The sequence below is a fragment of the Cucurbita pepo genome, chromosome 5 (genome assembly GCF_057944985.1).
Source record: "Cucurbita pepo subsp. pepo isolate OVF chromosome 5, ASM5794498v1, whole genome shotgun sequence".
NCBI classification, from domain to species: domain Eukaryota; kingdom Viridiplantae; phylum Streptophyta; class Magnoliopsida; order Cucurbitales; family Cucurbitaceae; genus Cucurbita; species Cucurbita pepo.
Window position 1 is genome coordinate 17606000 of NC_141802.1, and position 18517 is coordinate 17624516.

General features: G+C 38.2%; 3 protein-coding genes and 1 long non-coding RNA gene across 9 annotated transcripts; 1 reads left to right on the forward strand and 3 right to left on the reverse strand.

Moving 5' to 3' along the window:
• Positions 1-1060: 1060 nt before the first annotated feature.
• LOC147792740 (uncharacterized) lies at positions 1061-4531 on the reverse strand. 5 transcript variants are annotated; one of them, XR_015421095.1, is made up of 3 exons: positions 4318-4531; positions 1722-2623; positions 1061-1328 (listed from the first exon to the last, which is right to left on the reverse strand). It is a non-coding gene; the product is annotated as an uncharacterized LOC147792740 (long non-coding RNA). The 5 variants fall into 5 exon arrangements; XR_015421096.1 differs by having other exon boundaries at positions 1722-2636; XR_015421094.1 differs by having other exon boundaries at positions 1722-2347; positions 2524-4531.
• A 639-nt stretch (positions 4532-5170) lies between these two features.
• Positions 5171-7698, forward strand: LOC111795668 (protein CHAPERONE-LIKE PROTEIN OF POR1, chloroplastic). Its single transcript, XM_023678216.2, has 3 exons — positions 5171-5646; positions 6370-6718; positions 7349-7698. Exons 1-3 carry the CDS (start codon positions 5320-5322, stop codon positions 7522-7524), a joined length of 852 nt encoding a protein of 283 aa, XP_023533984.1. The 5' UTR covers positions 5171-5319; the 3' UTR covers positions 7525-7698.
• A 733-nt stretch (positions 7699-8431) lies between these two features.
• Positions 8432-11903, reverse strand: LOC111795667 (protein ALTERED PHOSPHATE STARVATION RESPONSE 1). Of its 2 annotated transcripts, XM_023678214.2 has the most exons (5): positions 11717-11865; positions 10878-11564; positions 10537-10760; positions 9724-9947; positions 8432-9630 (listed from the first exon to the last, which is right to left on the reverse strand). In XM_023678214.2, the coding sequence occupies exons 2-5, from the start codon at positions 11542-11544 to the stop codon at positions 8790-8792; spliced, it is 1956 nt and encodes a 651-aa protein (XP_023533982.2). In that variant the 5' UTR covers positions 11545-11564; positions 11717-11865; the 3' UTR covers positions 8432-8789. The 2 variants fall into 2 exon arrangements, with proteins under 2 accessions (XP_023533982.2, XP_023533979.2); XM_023678211.2 differs by having other exon boundaries at positions 10878-11903.
• A 2084-nt stretch (positions 11904-13987) lies between these two features.
• Positions 13988-17993, reverse strand: LOC111795721 (putative protein phosphatase 2C 60). Its single transcript, XM_023678284.2, has 5 exons — positions 17742-17993; positions 16839-17196; positions 15473-15840; positions 15133-15369; positions 13988-14580 (listed from the first exon to the last, which is right to left on the reverse strand). The coding sequence occupies exons 2-5, from the start codon at positions 17155-17157 to the stop codon at positions 14311-14313; spliced, it is 1194 nt and encodes a 397-aa protein (XP_023534052.2). The 5' UTR covers positions 17158-17196; positions 17742-17993; the 3' UTR covers positions 13988-14310.
• Positions 17994-18517: the final 524 nt, after the last annotated feature.

Below are 18517 nucleotides of genomic sequence, written 5' to 3' on the forward strand. Positions count from 1 at the left end.
TTTGACATGGTTGGTGCAATTTTGACACTGTCGGTGTTTGTTACATACCTGTTTTGTTAGTTAAACGAGATTCGAAGGAAGAGATTCAAAATTTTGTGACATCTCACTCCATGTGTGTGATTTATCTAATTGAGCTGTCGGTGCGTAATTAATTAGTTATTAAAGGTTTTATGCCATAAAATAAAGATTATTGAGGAATGCGAATGATGCATATAATGATGAGACAAAGGGTATGGAGTACCTAGTTTATAGACAATTTGAAGTGAAGTCTATGTTTGATAATTAACTCTCCAACAATATTTTTATACATTTAATTAGAAAATTTTGCCATATTATATTTAAAACTGATTTTAATAAAAATACCCTATAATTTTATATTTTGCCTTACAAAAAAAAATAATTTTAAACTTTTAAAAAAGTCTAAACAATACCCTCGAATTTTGAGAGGGTTTCAAAAAGTGATTGAGGAGAATCGAAAGCAAGAGGGCAAGACCAAGGTTAAGGTACGACGCCCTCCCTCCATGGAACGTCAGCTTTCTCAAAATTTAAAAGAAATTGAGAAACATGGAGGAGAACATCATAGAAAACCTTTGAGAAGGATATTTAAAGTTTCGTGATCTTGAAAAGTTGGATAAGGAGGTTCGAGATACGCCCTTCACAAATGAGATCATGAGGGAAGGCTTTTCTCAAAACTTCCAGGTTCCAATAAGCCTTATGATATAAAAACATAGTGAAATCCAAGTCAAAACTCGGGTTGAAACTGACTCTAAGGTCGACCCTCAATTAAGCTCAAGGCAAATCCTAGATTAAGGTTGAGATTACCCTAGGTTTAAGCGAAGCTTAAGAAAATATTGAAATCAATCACAATCTCACTTGTATTTTGAAAATACTAAACAATCGAACTTATCTAGTAAGTACTAAAGAAAAAAAAAGACTTGTTGGAGACTTTATCAGGGGAGAATCTGTCAATGGTTAAGGATACGAGTAAAACGAGTACTCAAATCCAAAAATCAAAGAAGAAAGTAAACTTTGATAAGAATCAATCAATGAAAAGACGAAAAGACAAGAAAAAAACAGGATCAATTGAATACGCAATTTCCAGAATTGTCACACATTTTCTTTAAGAACCATAATGAGTACTATTTTACCCACTCCAGGACCTTTTGAGGCAATTATAGATCCTAGGAGACAATTCCGCGTTCCCAAAGGCACCTCTCTCTTTCAAGAGGATTCGCGACATGTCAAGTCCTGGTAAGGTTCTTCGCTTTGCATCGAATTAAACCTCATGCTCCACCGCACATTGAGGAAAAACATAAGGCTTCTTCAATCTACAACAACGAGCATTCAACAACATTATAAAATTATAAAATTTATGTACATTGTTAACATTCAACCGGGAATAAAAGCATCGCCCAATATGAACTAATTTAACTACAAACTTAGCATTATCTAAGTTTCTTAAACTTGAAAAGAAGTGGAAAGTAGAAAGTAAAAGGGACTTTTCATCAGATTTGGAAGGAATGATTGGGACAAAGTACAAGATTTTCCCTTGACTACTTCACTAAATAAAAGCCACTGAACTTTTGCAAACTCATGTCCACTTAAATTAGCAAGAAGAAAAAGAGAAAACCACCAGACCCCAATCAGTCTCTATAAGAATGGGTTAGGTCCTATCAGTCAGTGAAAGCAAGAAAAACAAAAGACTTTGTTTTAATACTCACCTCTGGACTGCCGCCGTCCGTACAAAAGAATCTACATTGATTCACCCTTCTTTCGGTGGGTGAGTGAGGAACACCCAAGCATCCATAGAGGGTGGCAGTGGCACAACTCGTTTTAGACAAATAGGTGGGACTGTCAAACAGAGCCTTAGCTCTCTCTCTCTCTCTTTTTCCTTGCAAAGGCTGCCATTGAAGCTGTAGAAGGTTGAGATGTTGCATAATGACTGTTAGTTGGGTTGGGAGTGACCTGCAGCTTGAAAAGGCTTCATTTATCATTCCTTTAGGGAAATTACAGAGAGAGAAAGTGTAAGAGCCAAAGTTCATCGCTAATAAATATTGTCTTCTTTGGGCTTTCTCTTTTGAGCTTCCCCTCAAGGCTTTTACAACGCATCTGCTATGGAGAAGTTTACGTACCTTTATAAATAAAGTTTCGTTCTCCTCCCCAATCGATGTGGGATCTCACACTCCACCCCCTTCGGGGCCCAATGTCCTTGTTGGCACACCGCTTTGTGTCCACCCCTTTTGGAGCTTAGCCTACTCCCTGGCACATCGCCCGGTGTCTAGCTCTGATACCATTTGCAACAGCCTAGTAGATATTGTCCTATTTGAACTTTCTTTTTTGGGCTTCCCTTCACGATTTTGAAAATGCGGCTAGTAAAACATTTTCATACCCATAGAAAGAAGGTTTTGTTCCATGGGGGATCTCACGTTAATGATAAGGAAGAGCCAGGGAAAACAGTAAACAAAAGGCAGTAAAATGTTTGATGTGACGCAAGTAGGAATAGGAGACTGTAAAAATCTGTACCTCCATTTTTCCTTTCAATAGAGGGGGCTGCTGCTTTCATAGCTCTGAGCTTCAAAGTGTAATTACCTGCAGATTGGTATCCTCTCTCTTGCCTTTTTCTCTGTAGATAAGCACTTTATTGAATTGTAGTAAGTGATGTGATGTTTCTTGTTCAATTGGTATACTTCGGAATGATTTTAATTTAGCATGCTATAAACGAAATCAACACATACTTTACACGTTTACAGATCAAATAAGAGACCTGAAAATATGAGAATTTTGGAAAAAAGTCATAGTTTAAGAGGGAGGCCAGACTACTTATGCACCATCCCAGATGACAGTGTGATTTATAATAGCCATAAAAGAACATAAAAACTTAAGCAGAGATGATAATGACGAAAAAGAAAAACAAAGGGAAAAGAAAAGATAATAGCACAATTGATGTGGAGCCGATTCCATTACACAATAATTGTGAGATCCCACGTCGGTTGAGGATGAGAATAAAACATTATTTATAAGGATGTAGAAATTTCTCACTAACAAACGCATTTTAAAAAACTTGAGAGAAAATCTCAAAGATGATAACATCTGCTTGTAATGAGCTTGGACCGTTACAGTAATGCACTAAAGTCAGAAAAATTAGGCCCACATGGGAAGGGTGTTTTATCACAAATCATGCTACTCAGCTTTGGTCTAAAGGAAAAAAACTCCCATAAGCAACAAAATCTTCAGCAGATCAACTTTCTCAGATATGAAGGAAGTACTTTAATCATATCAACCTTGCAAGAACTGGTTCAAAACCAGCAGATTCTACGTACGGATGTTGATTAATGAGAAGTAAGTAACTCAATTTTTGGCTTCGCTTCAGAGCCTGTTTGTTTTATCAGTGAAAACAAGTCCAGCAGACAGATACAGAAACACAATCAAAAGCCCAACATCAACAGTTTTCAGCAGCAAAGCAAAAGCCACAGAACTTGATTGTATTTTGGAATGGTTTAGCATATAAAAAATGGGTTCAAATATCTTCCCTGTTCCAAAAGGAATCAAAGAGCTCGATGACCCACGTACATACGGCACTGGAAATCTATAAGAACGCCGTAGTAGCTGTTAGGAACAACGACTCTACACATTAGTATGACATTGTTTATTTTGAGCATAAATTCTCATGTCTTCGCTTTTAGTTTCTCCAAAAGATCACATACCAATAAAGATATTGTCTCTTACTTACATACTCATGATCTTATCCCGACTAGTTAGTACTCCAAGTTGCATAAAGAAGAACCACACTTTCCCAAAAGTTCGAAATGGAACTAAATTTTCTCAGTTCCGAACCATCGTCTAATCTGTAACTTTGAGTTTTCTGGCCCATAACACTGAATCACTCTCCTTTTTCTAAGGCCAGAACCAACAGAAGATCACCGTATAATTTGTCCTGTTCGAACTCCGAGAATCTCGTAGAATGATTTGTACTTCTATCGTCAGGGTACAATTCCCAATACCCTTCCAACACCTGCTATTGAAAGTTCAAGACCTAGTCGCCTTCATCTCACTCAATACCATAGAAATCTATAAGGACCTATATTACATCTAGATTCCCATTCTAGCAGCAAAGAAGCTTCCCTAAGATAGATTTAGAACATGCGATTAGTAGTTCCTATAATTCAATAATGTAGAACTAAAAGCAAACCTTCTTGGCACTTCTTCTCAGCAATAAGGATACAAGTAACCAGAGGAGTGAAGCGATCATACCTTATCAAATATACTTGCAAACGAACACATAAAAGAAAGCCCTAGAAAGATGCAAACCAAAGTCACCTGAGATCGGCATTTCGGCACCAATGAGAATACAACAGGACGACTCTGTGGCAGCTAGGGCATCGAACGTACGGAAGGATTGCAGTACGGAAAAATTCTACACCTGCAGATTAGCAGCGACGACGGCCGTCGCCACCAGGCGGATGCCGCCAATTTATCCATAAGGTCGCCGGTCGGAGTGGTTTTTTAAATATAATTTTTTTTATAGAGATATAGTCGCTCTAAATAAAAATTAATTAATTAATTTAAACTTCTATTTTTTTGTCTTAAAAATAATAATAATAATTTAACTTATAAGCTTAATTAATAAATAAAACTTTATTAATATCCTACCATATTTAAAAAATACTGATGAAAATTAAAAAAATATATATTAACGTCCATAATTTTTATTTAAAAAAAAAAATTAATTCTTTTTTATATTTTATAGATCATTTCTAAATTTTATATTAATTGTATATATACCGTCCATATACTAACATTTGTTAGAGGAACACGACTCTCTAGTATGATATTGTTCACTTTAAACATAAACTCTCATGTTTTGTTTTCGGCTTCTTAAAAGACCTTGTACGGATGGAGATGTATTCTTTTACTTTGTAAATCCATGATAATCTCTAAATTACCGGACTTTCATCGTCCAACAAGATTAACTATATATTTGAAACGCTTTATAAATTATTATTTTTTAAAATAAAATTACGTGTAAACCAATCTAAACTAAGATTTGTCGTTATTCCTAATTGTCAGTTTCCATTAAAGCCCCGTCAAAGAAAAACTCTCTGCTTGATCAAAATGAAGCCTTCTAGGCTTTAGAGAAAGAGAGAAGATCTGGACCGTACATCACGAAGACCAAAAGACCTCTTGCCGGATATGCGATGGAGATCAGCCAATAAAAAGAGCTCACCGGAACTTATTCTATGAACGGCATACCATAACATTCCTTGATTTTGCATATCAACGAAGGCCAGCCTCACGCTTCTGCAGAAAATCAGTTCGACTATGGCAGCCACCCTCTCCGTCCGGCCCAACACCCCTGCTGCCGGTTCACCGTTCTCCCGACCGCCCTTCCGACGATCCGGCTCAACATTTCCCGGTAAAACTGTTTCCTGGACCGGTGGTGTCCCTCCTCTCTGCCGTGAATATGCTAGGACGCTGCTGCTGCCGGTTCAGGCGAGCTCGCGCGCTGACGACTCGGCGCCGTCTGAGATGTCTCTCGAGAACGCGCTTAAGCTTCTTGGAGTCTCTGAAGGAGCCTCCTTCGATGAAATACTCCGCGCCAAGAATTCCATTCTTGCTACTTGCAGCGACGACAAGGGGATTGCTCAGGTGATGTATTGATCGTGGTTTGAGTGCCAGTTTTGTCTTGATTTTGGAAATTTCAGTACCTGTTCTCATGCGTTGATGTCAATTTGGTTGTTTTGCGACTCAATTTTGCGATCAGTGGAATCTAATAGGCTAGTATCAGTATGTTACGTAATAAATTCTAACCAAAGTCTATCATATTGAACGCCATGCAAATATAGAAACAATTTCAACTTTCTCCCCTCAAAAGTAAAAAGGGAGAAACCGAGGATTCAACCTCTTTTTAGTTAAAAATATGATTATATTTGGTTTTTCATTGCCTACTGTTCTGCCATGTTTGTCATTTATCACTTCTATGGCATAAGTCATTGTACTTGTCATTCCATTTAGCTGTTTTGTTAATAATGCATTAGGAAGGAGATTTATTTGTCATTTGGAGAAAATCCTCTGCCTGGTTGCTAAAGCACGATATTGGATATCCTGCACTTTTCATGGATGATTGGGCAAAATTGTTACATTCCCTGGGTGAACGTTTTATATTTCTCAAAGGTTCTAATACTGACAGGTTTTTTATTTGTTACAAATGATTTCATGTGTTTTATATTTTATTTGGAAGGTTTTCTAACTGAAGAACCAAGGACTATGTATCGATTCCATTCTGTCACTTGTTACATTTTTTATCCACTGTAGCCTATATGGTAGGAAAGCCATAAACATCTCCTTGTTGCTATGCCAAATGTGTTTCAGGTTGAAGCTGCGTATGACATACTGCTGATGCAGAGCTTAACTCGGCGTCGAGCTGGGAAAGTTGAGAACAGTCGCATCCGGTATGCTGATGTGAAACCAGTAAATTCTCCTGGTGTAGGTTCAATGTCTCAGTGGCTGCGGAACGTGCCTGTTTCTGTAGAAACACCATCTACTGGTGACTTGGGCATACAAGCTGGTGTATATGGGGCATTAGCAGTCTTGACATATGTAAATGGAGCTGCTTCATCTTCTTCACTGCCTTATGCAGGTGCTGATGTTCCTGGACTGATCTTGGCTGGTAGCTTTGGAGCCTCCCTGTACTTTATGACCAAAAAGAACGTGAAATTAGGTAAGGAGTTTCACAAAGAAGGTTTACAATATATTGCTTATAAGTACTAGAAGAGTTTGATTATCATGAACTTGAGAATTCTCCATTGCAACCCATTATGATTAATGTTGTAGAGAAGTCCAAAGACCGGCTGAAGAACCATACTATTTATCTTTGAAGTTATATATAGCCTGCAAGAATCGTGGCTAAAAAAGTGAATGTAACTTGATTCTTTTTAAACATAATTTGAAATATGGGAGGATCTTTTAGATTTATTGCTATTTCGAAATCAAGTTACCATGTTCTATTGATTGGCTTATTGGTTATCTGAAGTTTTTTTTTCCAGTGTAGACCTTCTGAATAATCGAGCAAATTAGCTTTCTTGGTTGTGTGAAAGTTACATACAGAGGTCTCTTCTAATAATGATTCCGTTATTAATTCTGTAATCTATGTCTAAAAATATTTTTAATATGTTAATTAAATTTAAGAACGCTGAAAGCACTTTTCACATACTTCAAGAACAATAATGCTTAATTTTATGAGACAGAATTGTTGTTATTAATTGGAGCCCAAGCTTTCAGAATTTCATAAGTTGAAACTCTTAATCGTTGAAGAACACATTTGACGTTAATTTTTTCCCTCTCATTGCAGGAAAGGCGACGGCGATAACACTAGGTGGCCTTGTGGCTGGTGCGGTAGTCGGTTCTGCAGTTGAGAGTTGGCTGCAGGTTGACATTGTTCCTTTCCTTGGTATACACTCTCCTGCTACTGTAGTAAGCGAATTCCTAATTTTCTCCCAATTCTTGGTCTCTTTATACCTTAGATAGTGCTAATAGAATATTGTAACTGCCCCTTCATTGTAGGAGTTGTAATTATTCATTTGCTCTATCACATGTTAGCTCTTTAAGGCTGTGTGCTTTTGGATGCACGAAAGCTCAATGAATTGTTGGGAATGACTTGTGTTTATAGTGAAGAACATAATAATCATCATATGTTCTCCATGTTGGATATGAGTGTTCAAAATGGCCATTTGTCACAATTTCATTATATAGTTCTCATCTTCTTATCTTCTCAACTTGTAGATTTTATAGGCTTCACAGGTCATTACTATAAGCCCATGGCAATTAAGCCTTCTTGGTTCGATATGGAGTTCATGATTTAGAACAGAAAAGAGAAAATGAAGTATGGCCAGAAGGTCGTGAAATTCAGTCATGCTATCCCTACTGTTCTTCCAGGTTTCTATTCAATTGCAATCACTTGGGATATACAATGGAACTGTTTAAGAGTCGATATCTTCTTGTTTAAGAATGGTCCCCCGCCCCATGCCCCCCTGTAGTGCTTTGTTGAAAGGTTCATGTCAGGTGGCAAGGACTTGCCAATGGCTTCTTGAGATCCTTGAGCTCCTTCAGTACTGTAGAATAGCTTCTTGAGATACCCCAGCTTTCTCAGCTTGCAGGGCCTTACAGAGGGAGGATAATTATAAAAAGACGTCCACAAAAAAAAAAAAAAAAAAAAAAAAAAAAAAAAAAAAGAAGAGAAGAGAGAATTTAAAGCTTTGACGGCCACGTGAACACCATCTGTCTTTTTGCTAGATTCAGATTCTGTTTTCACGTGTGTCCCACCATAATAATGGAAAAAAACACATACATGAAGACAAAGCTTTGCAACTGCCATTGATGGTACCTGATCAAAAGACAACACACTGTTATGAATGTGCTTTCTGCATTTCTCCAGTTAGAGAAGACCAATTGATTACTGGAAAGCTGAAAAAGGTTGAAATAGAGCTGTTGACCAAATTTAGGTCCCAAGCTTCTTTGTTTTTTCAGGAACATTGAAGCTACTTACAATAATTGCCCACTTAGAATCCAAATCTACATTTTTAGCCTCTTGCCAATAATGTAGAAAGTCAATAACTTGACCTTGTCTGCAACAAAATTGTGGGAATGAAAGCCTGAAACAAAATCTTAAACAATTTTCTAGGATGGAATGTTGGAAGGAAAATAAAAACCTATGTCTCAGCGAGCTGCTTCGACTAGGTATAATTTACAGAATTCAGGAAAAAAGAATACCCCTTTTTAGTCCCTCCCTCCTATCATCTGCCAACATTTTCTTCTGATTGGGAGCCCTCAATATAGTTCATATTTTCGGGTTTATTGGCATTCTCGCTGTTTGTCACGAGGTCGTCGTACATTTTTTGGGAAGCCTTGGCAAACTCTGATAAGGATTCAAAAACTGCAGAAAACCCTGTTTGGATTCCATTTAATGTGATACTTTGTGCTTCTTGAATGCAGTTATAGTGCTTTTCCTTCTCCAAGTCTAGCTTCTTTCTGAACATGTCCAGCTGATCTTTCTTCTCTGTCAAGTATTCGTTCTCATTTTCGACTTCCAACTCTGATTTCGTCTCGGTAAAGTTGAATTCCAAGAACTTGTTCTCTGTTTTTTGGAATGACAGAATCTTTCGATCGAGTTCCTTCACCATACTTTCAACTCTTCTCTTTTGCTGCTGCTCTTCCATCTGCTTATCTGATAGAGCCTTCATATCCTTTGAAAAACTTTTCAATGAAAAGGATACTGTTTTATCTGGTAACTTTTGCATGGAAGATAGCCAATCACGGCAGATTGAAAGCAATGGAGGTCCGTGCAGCCCATAAGGTACAGACGAAGCCCGACTTCGAGAATAGAATTCGACCTCAGGCATTACAAACTTGGTCAGCCATCCATGGAGAGCTTCAATGTAAGCCCTTTGTGATTCAACATATTTTGAAAAACACGAACGCCAGTTTAGAAGCTCAGCCCCAAGCTGAAGTGTTGCAAGACGATGAGATTCGTTACAGAATTTCAGATAAGAATGGCAGGAATAAGTCTTAACTTCAAGAATAATCTTTTTCTGGGTTTCATGAACCTCCAACATGATTTTCCATGTTCTTGTTAAGCTGCAAAACCATTCGGAAAGAAAAACATGTGACAAACTGGCAACATTGCCTACATTATTCACATCAGAAATGCAGAAATCTTCCAAGTTTTACCCTTTTAATAGCTCAATGATCTGAGGTTGTAGCTCGTCATCTCTGAGTTTCTCTATTCTTGTTGAGATAGACTCGGCACTCCGAATGGCGACCAAGATCCTGGCATATAAATCTTTTACTGCAACTCGAGTTTTATCGGTTGTGACTCCATTACTCCCTTTAATGTCCTGGTTTCTTAGTCGTGAACATCTTTTCTCGTACAGTTTGCGCATACTGTCCCCAGCCTGAATGTAAGAATAGGAACACAACCCATAGGAAGAATTAGAAATTTGTTAGTCGAAAATCTACTAACCCTTTCTAAAAATCCACAACAGTAGTTTCTTTGCTAACAGAGGATAAATCTACAGTGAAGCAGGAAGCTACCAAGTCAGGAAGGATCAAAGATTTATTTTGTTTACATCTCCAAACAATGCTTAATGAGGTTGAGCAATCAACGCGAGAACGAGCCAGGCTCGAATCACTTCTCGGGTAACTAAAGCAGCATAAGATTACGAGGATAAAGAAAGCTAAGACACCCTTTTTCTTTCTGCAAACTAGTAAGGCATAGGATAAAGAAAGTTAAGATCTCAGACAATCAAAGAGGTTGCCAGGAGAAATGTTATTGCAATGGAATAGCCTATCTATGGTTCATTTTCTTCTGTCCAAAATCTTTGATCAAGTTGAGCAGTTATGAAGATGAAGTGATAATTAACCAAGTGAAGGCATTCTACATGATCTTCAAATTTAGCTAGATTGAGGTTATCAAACCAGAATGTTTTTACTGTGTTGTAATGATCTTTTCAAAAGAGAAACGGCTCGAGGATCGTACTTCACCTTAACCTCTTCGTAGAGTTTTTTCTCCCAAGCATATAGCCGTCCAAGAGTTGATGAATGGCTTCCCGAGTCCATTACGCCATAATCATCAAACAGTTCATTCTTAAACTCTGTCCATGACGAAGAACTCTTCGAACTGGATGCTACTAGACTCTTACATGATGAAGGCTTGACCGTAGCAGCCCGGTGCCAAGTTATCGCTTGGATGAGTTTTGTCGAGTTTTCTGCAGTAAAATGAGTAAGTTAAGTTAGCTAACAAGAGATTGATATCAGCTCCAATGAATTCAATGAAGCTTGCAAGAAAAAAGCAAACTTGAGTGCTTAAATAGTGAATGGCCCACCTTTGATCTCCTCTAAACCAGACTGGAGCTGAATTTTGTTGGCCTCTAACATCCTAGAAACATCAATTCCGGAATCATAAGCCCTAATGAAATAATCCTCAATGTCCTGCAAAGCTTCCAAAAGTTCCCTTCCTTCCACTGGTGTGTCAATGACTGTTAGCCCTTTCTGCTTCAACTTACCCTCTTCTTTGACCATTTCAACTCCATTCCTTTGCTCTTTAAGACCACCAACATTTTCCTCTTCAACAACAGCCACAACTCTCTGCCTTTGCTCTTCCTTTTCTTCCTCTGCCTCTTCCAGCTCTGGAATGCCTTCTTCCTCCCTCACCATCCTGAGATCGTCCTCCGAGCTTTGTCGATACTCGGCGGCGGCAGCGACGACATCAGTCCTCATACTGTCAAATGGATTGAAAAAATCCCATGCAAACTCCCTCTGAGGAGATGGCATTGGTGGTGGCATTTGCATGTAGAAATATGAAGGGACCTGTTCTATCCTCTCCTCAACTAGCTCTTCTTCTTCTTCTTCTTCTTCTTCTTCTTCTTCTTCTTCTTCTTCTTCTCCTTCATCCATGGAGGACTCTGCAGAGGTTGAAGAAGAGGAAGCACATGAAGGGCAGGCAGCTATGGCTTCATGGGCGGAATCAGAAGGTGTTTGCTGAAGAAACATTGGATTGTTTACCAGTTTTTCTGAAGGGGGAGGAGAAGAAGAAGAACATGGAGGAGGGAATGTGATGAGAAAAGGGGAAGGAGAAGAATGGCGAGCTACAAAGAGCTTAATGGCAGCTGAAACAGCATATAAAGCTTCACAATATTTACAATGAGCCTCTGCTAGAGCATACCTTCTCTCAACAGCTAACTTTAGTTGCCGTTTTCTTTCTCTACAGATGGTAACAACTTCTTCTTCTTCCTCTAACTTTGAGGCAACACAACCCATCTCTTCTTCTTCTTCTTCCTTTACTGATATTCTTTACTGATAAAAAGAGGAAGATGTTTGCTTCAGAAACATAAAGTGTAGAAATGCAGCCTTTTGAGAAAAATCCGATCGACCCATTTCATGTTCCTGCAACTAAAATGGTGGGATTGCTTCAAAAACAAAAACAAACCAAGAACAATGAGGCTTTTGAAGAAGGTTCTTCCTAAATGCTAGATGATGAAGTGTAAGTTAGAAGGAAGCAAGAAAAACCTCTGGTTTAGCTGTTTTTTAGACTCGATAGAGATTAGGAAAGAAACCCTCTTCTTTTGGGGCTAAGAACTTGTAGAGAGAGAGGAACTTGTAGAGAGAGAGGGGGAGAGGGGGAGAGAGAGAGAAACATAGGCGAGGAAGAAGGTAGGGGCTCGAGAAAGAGAGAGAGGGAAGTGTTGTGTAAAATTTTGTACTCCATTTGTTAGCGTGTTAATGTTAAAACAGTTTGAAATAGGAAAAAGTTCAGAGCTTGGTTTACCTGGTTTTTACATATTACCCACTTTTCATTACTTTATTTTCCATTGATTAATGTCTTCTCTCACTCTCTCTCTCACTCTCTCTCTCCCAGAGAGAGAGAGAGAGAGAGAGAGAGAGAGAGATTTTGTTGGGTTGGAAGGTTGATTTGTGTTGTTCTTTGTAACTCAAACACAACATTACACAATAAGCTCTTAGGGTTTTGGTTTGGAGAATCCAGAAAGTCACAAACTGTCACTCTCTTTATAGCTTACAGACAACTCTTGTCTCCTTACACAAGAACTCTCTACTTTTTTCTTCTCTTCTCTTTTTTTTTTCACCGTTTTAGGTTTAAATGTTTTTAAATGTTTGATAATTAATCTAAGATGGTTGATCATTTATACTTTATTTATTTATTGAGCTATGTTTAAATTGAGTTTTTTTTTTTTTTTGTTTATTATAATTATGTTGTAAGCTTTAATGATGGGTCTATATATTTTTTAATTATCTTTTATGACTTTTTTTTTTTTTTTTCGTTCGATAAGTCTTTTTTTAGTACGGTACATTCTAAGAAGTCGTTACCCTTTAAGTTATTATTTATATTGATGGGAGGCGTGTTAATTGGCCCAATGAGCGATGTCCCAATGAGCGATGTTTTAGCACTATGTAATAATAGGGGCACACAAGGATACAGTCCTTGAATAAGAATACGGGTAGATGAGTAAAATCTTGGTATGATTCATGGTAGAAGATTTCTAGTACTCTCTGGTGTGTATTCTCCTTATTCACATGATAACGTTACTCATAAGAGGGTTTATTCAAAACTACTTATAAAAGTTTTTTGATTATTTTTTTCAAAACTACTTGTAAAAGTTTTTTTTTTTTTTTTTAAATTATTTTAAAGTTTACTTACATTTTTCTAAAAGTTTAAATATATTATTGAAGAAAAGTGTAAGATTTAAAAGTTTTTTTAAAATTTATTAATTTAGTCTATGGTAATAATTAATTTTTAAAATTTTAAATTTAATTTTTAAACTTTTAAATTTATTAAAATTCACTACTATTATAAGTAATTTTTAAAAATTTTAAATAATTTATTAGACATAAAATTAAAATTTTAAATACCTATGAAATCTTTTTTATAAAATAAATTTAACAATTTTTTTAATTAAAAAAAAAAAAAACCCAATTTGGTTTGAACTTAACCCACACCAAATTCAACGTAAGTTTACAGGTTGATTCCATCCAATCCAACGTAACCCAGAGAGAGAGAGAAGGGTTGTGAGTTGGTAGTGGGCAGTGAGAAGTGTGCCATTTTTTACTTTGGGGATGGAAAATGGAAGTGGAAATGACAATTAAAACAGGACAACCATACACTCTCTTTCTCACATAGGGACCTTCCCCCTTTTCTGTCTGCTTTTAAGTGTTTATTATACCCTCTCTCTCTCTCTCTCTCTCTCTCTCTTCTGACACTCTCTCTCCTCTTTCTCTCTCCTCCCTGTTCACTAATACAATACTCTATTCAAAATTCCCACACATTTTTACATACCCACCTCAACCAACCATTCATACACAAAGAACTGGAAATATAGCTTCAAAAAGACCCATTCGTGACCCGTATCGACACATATTTGTCAAGCGAGTGTATACGAAGATGTTTCAGGATGATCTACAAGAAAGTCGAGGGAGGACGTGACAATCAATCAATCATTCATTCTATTGAATAAGAAAGTGCAGATGTTATGGCAGATTAGGCAGTTCAGTAAACAACCAAAACTGAATCTCCATAGTCATCATACATACAATTTACAAGACCTAAGCAGTGAGCAAATGGGTAAAAAAGAAGGGAAAAAAAATCATGGGAATGATATGAAATATGCCATGGAATTAGCTACAATCTTCTTGAGTTAACAGTTACAGTGTATGGTAAAAAAGATTGATATATGCCTGGCTCCACTTTTTATCTCTGTTGGAAGCTAACCTGGTATTCACATGAGTTGATATATAGCCCTGTAATCAGGCCATGCTGTGGTCTGATGGCGTGGTGCAAGGGGCCAATGAGTTTGGACGCAAGTTAACTCCACCCCCTCGTATGGATAGGCTTGCACATTTTGTAGAGCTACCTCGGCTCACGAGGTTTGAGTCGAGAAACACAACAATCACTGTAATGTCATCGTGGAAATGTCGCCGTACGCCACGGTCGATCTTCTTCAAGTCGGAGTATCTCATTTCTCTCTTCTTTGCTGCCTCTAGCAGTGCTGCTTTCACTAGCCTCCTTGCACTTCCCTGCAACGAGATTGGTCTTTGTTCTCATCACTTTTGAAAACTTCTCTCTTGGAAAGATATTGATTTTAAAACTTTCAATACAATACATAAGCAACAAAGAAATCTAGAATTATTGTAGTTACTTAAGGTTGCTCTTAATCAACAAGAAGCATGCTGCAAGAACGACGAGATGTAAAATGTGGTTTAGGACTCGATCTAACCTACGTTATTCAAAACACGAGATATGACAGTAGATCGTCGATCTAAGCTACTTAAGGTTGCTCAGATCATGTAGAAGTTAACTTGCCTGTTTGTGATCAAATAAAGACCAAAAAGAAATAAAACATGTGGAATAGAAACTATGTAACAGGTCAAGCCCACCGCTAGCAGATATTGTTTGTTTTTGGCCCGTTACATATTGCTAACAGCCTCACGGTTTTAAAACGCGTCTGTTAGGGAGAGGTTTCCACACCCTTATAAAGTATGTTTCGTTCCCTTCTCCAACTGATGTGGGATCTCACAATCCACCCTGAGTGTATTCCCTTCTGATTTTAGCTGGGAGAGAAATCTTACCCTACGTGGATGGTTTTGGACAATATCCACAGCTTCCTGGTTGCTAAGGTGTTCCCAGAGCCCATCTGAAGCAAATATGATAAATTGATCCTGTGGCTGTAACTGGAGCACGGAAATAGATGGTTCGGCACTCAATATCGGCTTTGTGATCGGTTCACGAAGGCGAAACTTGGCATAAAGAGGCTCTCGGTTGAATTCAGCTTTCTTCAAATAGACATCGCCAATCGATCGAGAAACCTAGGAAAGAAAAGTTGTTTTGTGCTTAGTTAAAACACCTAATTCAGCCACATGAAAAGAAAAACTACAAGCATAATCGATATCGACGCATCGAATAACTAACCTGTATAAGGCCCTTCACGCGCCATACATTATGCTTCAAAACTACAATCTGGGGGTCATCAGGATGCAGAGCACGTAGCTCGTGCCGAACAGACTCTACAGATGCATTATGCTCGGCTGACAACTGAACGGACAAAACTTCCCCTGTTGCTTTCACGATTCGCCCTAAAACAGCTCGTGAATCGCCAAGGTTAGCAATGTAAAGGGTTCCACCACAAATTACACCAACAAGGCAGCAAGATCCAACAGCTGCAATTTGTGGCCTCATCCACCATTGTTTCGAAACTTGAGCAACGACCCCGTCTTCTGTAGCTTGAAAGGCCTTTCTTATGACATCCACTGACATGGATTGTTGCTCTGAAGTAAACCCTGAAAATTAGGGAACAAACCATAAGGACTTTGGAGTATCTTAGTTTCCAAGCTTTATGGAAATTAGATTACAAGCTTATATATCAAATGCTTTTAAATTCTTGACCAAATATAGAAGTAGAAAAGGAAGAGAATATTCACATCTTAACTTCTAACAATAAACCTTGATCAAGCCGCACCAACTCACTATTCCAACTTTGTGAGATCCCACGTCGGTTTGGGAGGAGAACGAAGCATTCTTTATAAGGGTGTAGAAACCTCTCCCTAACGGACGCATTTTAAAAACCTTGAGGGGAAGCCCGGAAGGGAAAATGCAAAGAGGACAATATTTGTTAACGTGGGCTTGGGCCGTTACAAATGGTATCAGAGCCAGACACCAGGCGATGTGCCAACAAGGATGCAGCGCCCCGAAGGGGGTGGATTGTGAGATCCCACATCAGTTGGGGAGGAGAACGAAACATTGTTTATAAGGGTGTGGAAACCTTCCCTAGCAGATGCGTTTTAAAAACCTTGAGGGGAAGCCTGGAAGGGAAAGTGCAAAGAGGACAATATTTCCCAAGATGGGCTTGGACCATTACAAATGGTATCAGAGCCAGACACCGGGCGATGTGCCAGAAAGGACGTTGGGCCCCAAAGGGGGTAGATTGTGAGTTCCCACATCGGCTGGAGAGGAGAATGAAGCATTTTTTATAAGGGTGTGGCAACCTCTCCATAGCATACGCGTTTTAAAAACCTTGAGGGGAAGCCCAGAAGGGAAAGGTCGGCCAAAGAGGACAATATATGCTAGCAACTAGTGAAAGCACGATGAGCACAGTATTCTTCAGTTTTTCAAACCAAAACCCAACAGTATTGAATCAGAGTTCCACCTTTCATCCCTTTCTAGATGCACAATCCACTTGCAAACCAACTCACATCAACTCATTGAGAAATCAAGCATATGGGAAATGAATTATTGGACAAAAAAGATATTCAAGATCAAAGAAGTTTCAGTGCCTTACTTTTAAGATGCTGGAAAAGATGATCGTTAACATAGCGCGACGTCTCGGGCCCTCCATGCCCATCATACACTCCAACAAAGGTACCATATGGCCCAGACTCGTGCAAGCTCAAATTGCCTGACTCTATCTGGCTTTGATCTTCAAGTAAATTGTTAGCTTGAACTACAGCCATTGAAAACTCACCATTGGCATGCTGTCCACTATCCTTGTACCATAGGAGACCATCCTGTCGCCCACCAGCATCTGAACCTTTGTGGACATGTCGGTTCGACCTCGGTCGAAAACAAGCTCTCAGAAAGTTCATCAACTCTGAGAACATCCCTCATCTCAACCAAACAACCCTCCAAAATCTCCACATCTGGATACAAGGAACAAAAGGAGTTTAGACTCACTAATTCCTATTCCAATTCCTTCTGATATGCTGATGCTTAAACTCACAAACTTATATATGCTACAGAAATAACCAATGAGATTAAGAACAACAAAAACATAAACAGATGGAACATAGATTTCGTCGAACAAAACGAGAGAGACAGCAAAAAAAGGCAAAACAAACAGTAAATTTCAATTGGGAAAATCTGAAACCGGTTCTGTTTCCCCTTTAACTCAAAACTTATGTAGAATATGGCCGCTAACAGAGGAAAAAGTCAGATTAGGGGGAAGAAATGAGAGGTCAAAGACGATTATTTCTTCAACAATTTCCTAGTCATTCATTTGTCCATCCATCCAGAGAAGTCTACGTCTTCACATTGAAACACAAGGCCTCAGCCACAACAGATTCCAAGTTAACTTTGAACAATTCAACATCCTTATCAGCAAATTCAACAAACCCATATGAAAAAATAAAAAAGAAAAGGAACCCAGAAGAGGAAAATCAAAAACAGAGAGAAAAAAAGGGCTTACAGCAATTAACACGTCAATGGAAGCTCCCATAAATGAACTGGAGATGATCGAATGGGCCTGAAAGCCTTAGATCTGTGGATCCATGGAAATTAGCGATGAAACAGAAGCGGATTTGGTTTGGATTATCAGATATTGAAACGAAAAGGTGTGGATGGAAAAGGAAAGGTTAGGGAAGTGAAAACCCCTCTTTCTTTGTTGCTTTAATTTCTTCCTTTCTTTGTGTTTCTCTCTGTGTGGAAGGCAGACAAGCTCCATAAAAGACCAACAATGGAGAGCTTGAAGCCAGCAAAGCAGAGGTCCAGCCATGGGGTCCACGCCGCTACGCTACACACAGAAAGAGAGGGTCAAAGGAAGTCGAGACAATACAATACCTAAACGTCGGTATTGCAAAGACTCCATGTTACAATGCTACATTTTTAGTTCAATTTTTTTCCATTTAACCATTAAATTGCAAATTTGTCCTTATAATTTAAGGAAATTAGAGTTTATATAACGGGTTTTATCAAACGATACTATTAGAGATGTCCACGGAGCGAGGCGGAAACAGGGAAGTCTTCCCCGTCCCCATACCCATCACTTATTTCATTTTTTATTCTCGAAAAAATTTTCATTTATTTTTGCTGCGATCGGGACGAAGATTTTTCGCAAAAAATCTTCGGGAACCGGATTCTTCAGTAACTTTTTCTTGTTTTTTAAAAATAGTTATTTAAAAATTTTCATTTTTCATTATAATCTTTATTAAAATTTTGTCTATATATTTCATAAGCAAACCCGTT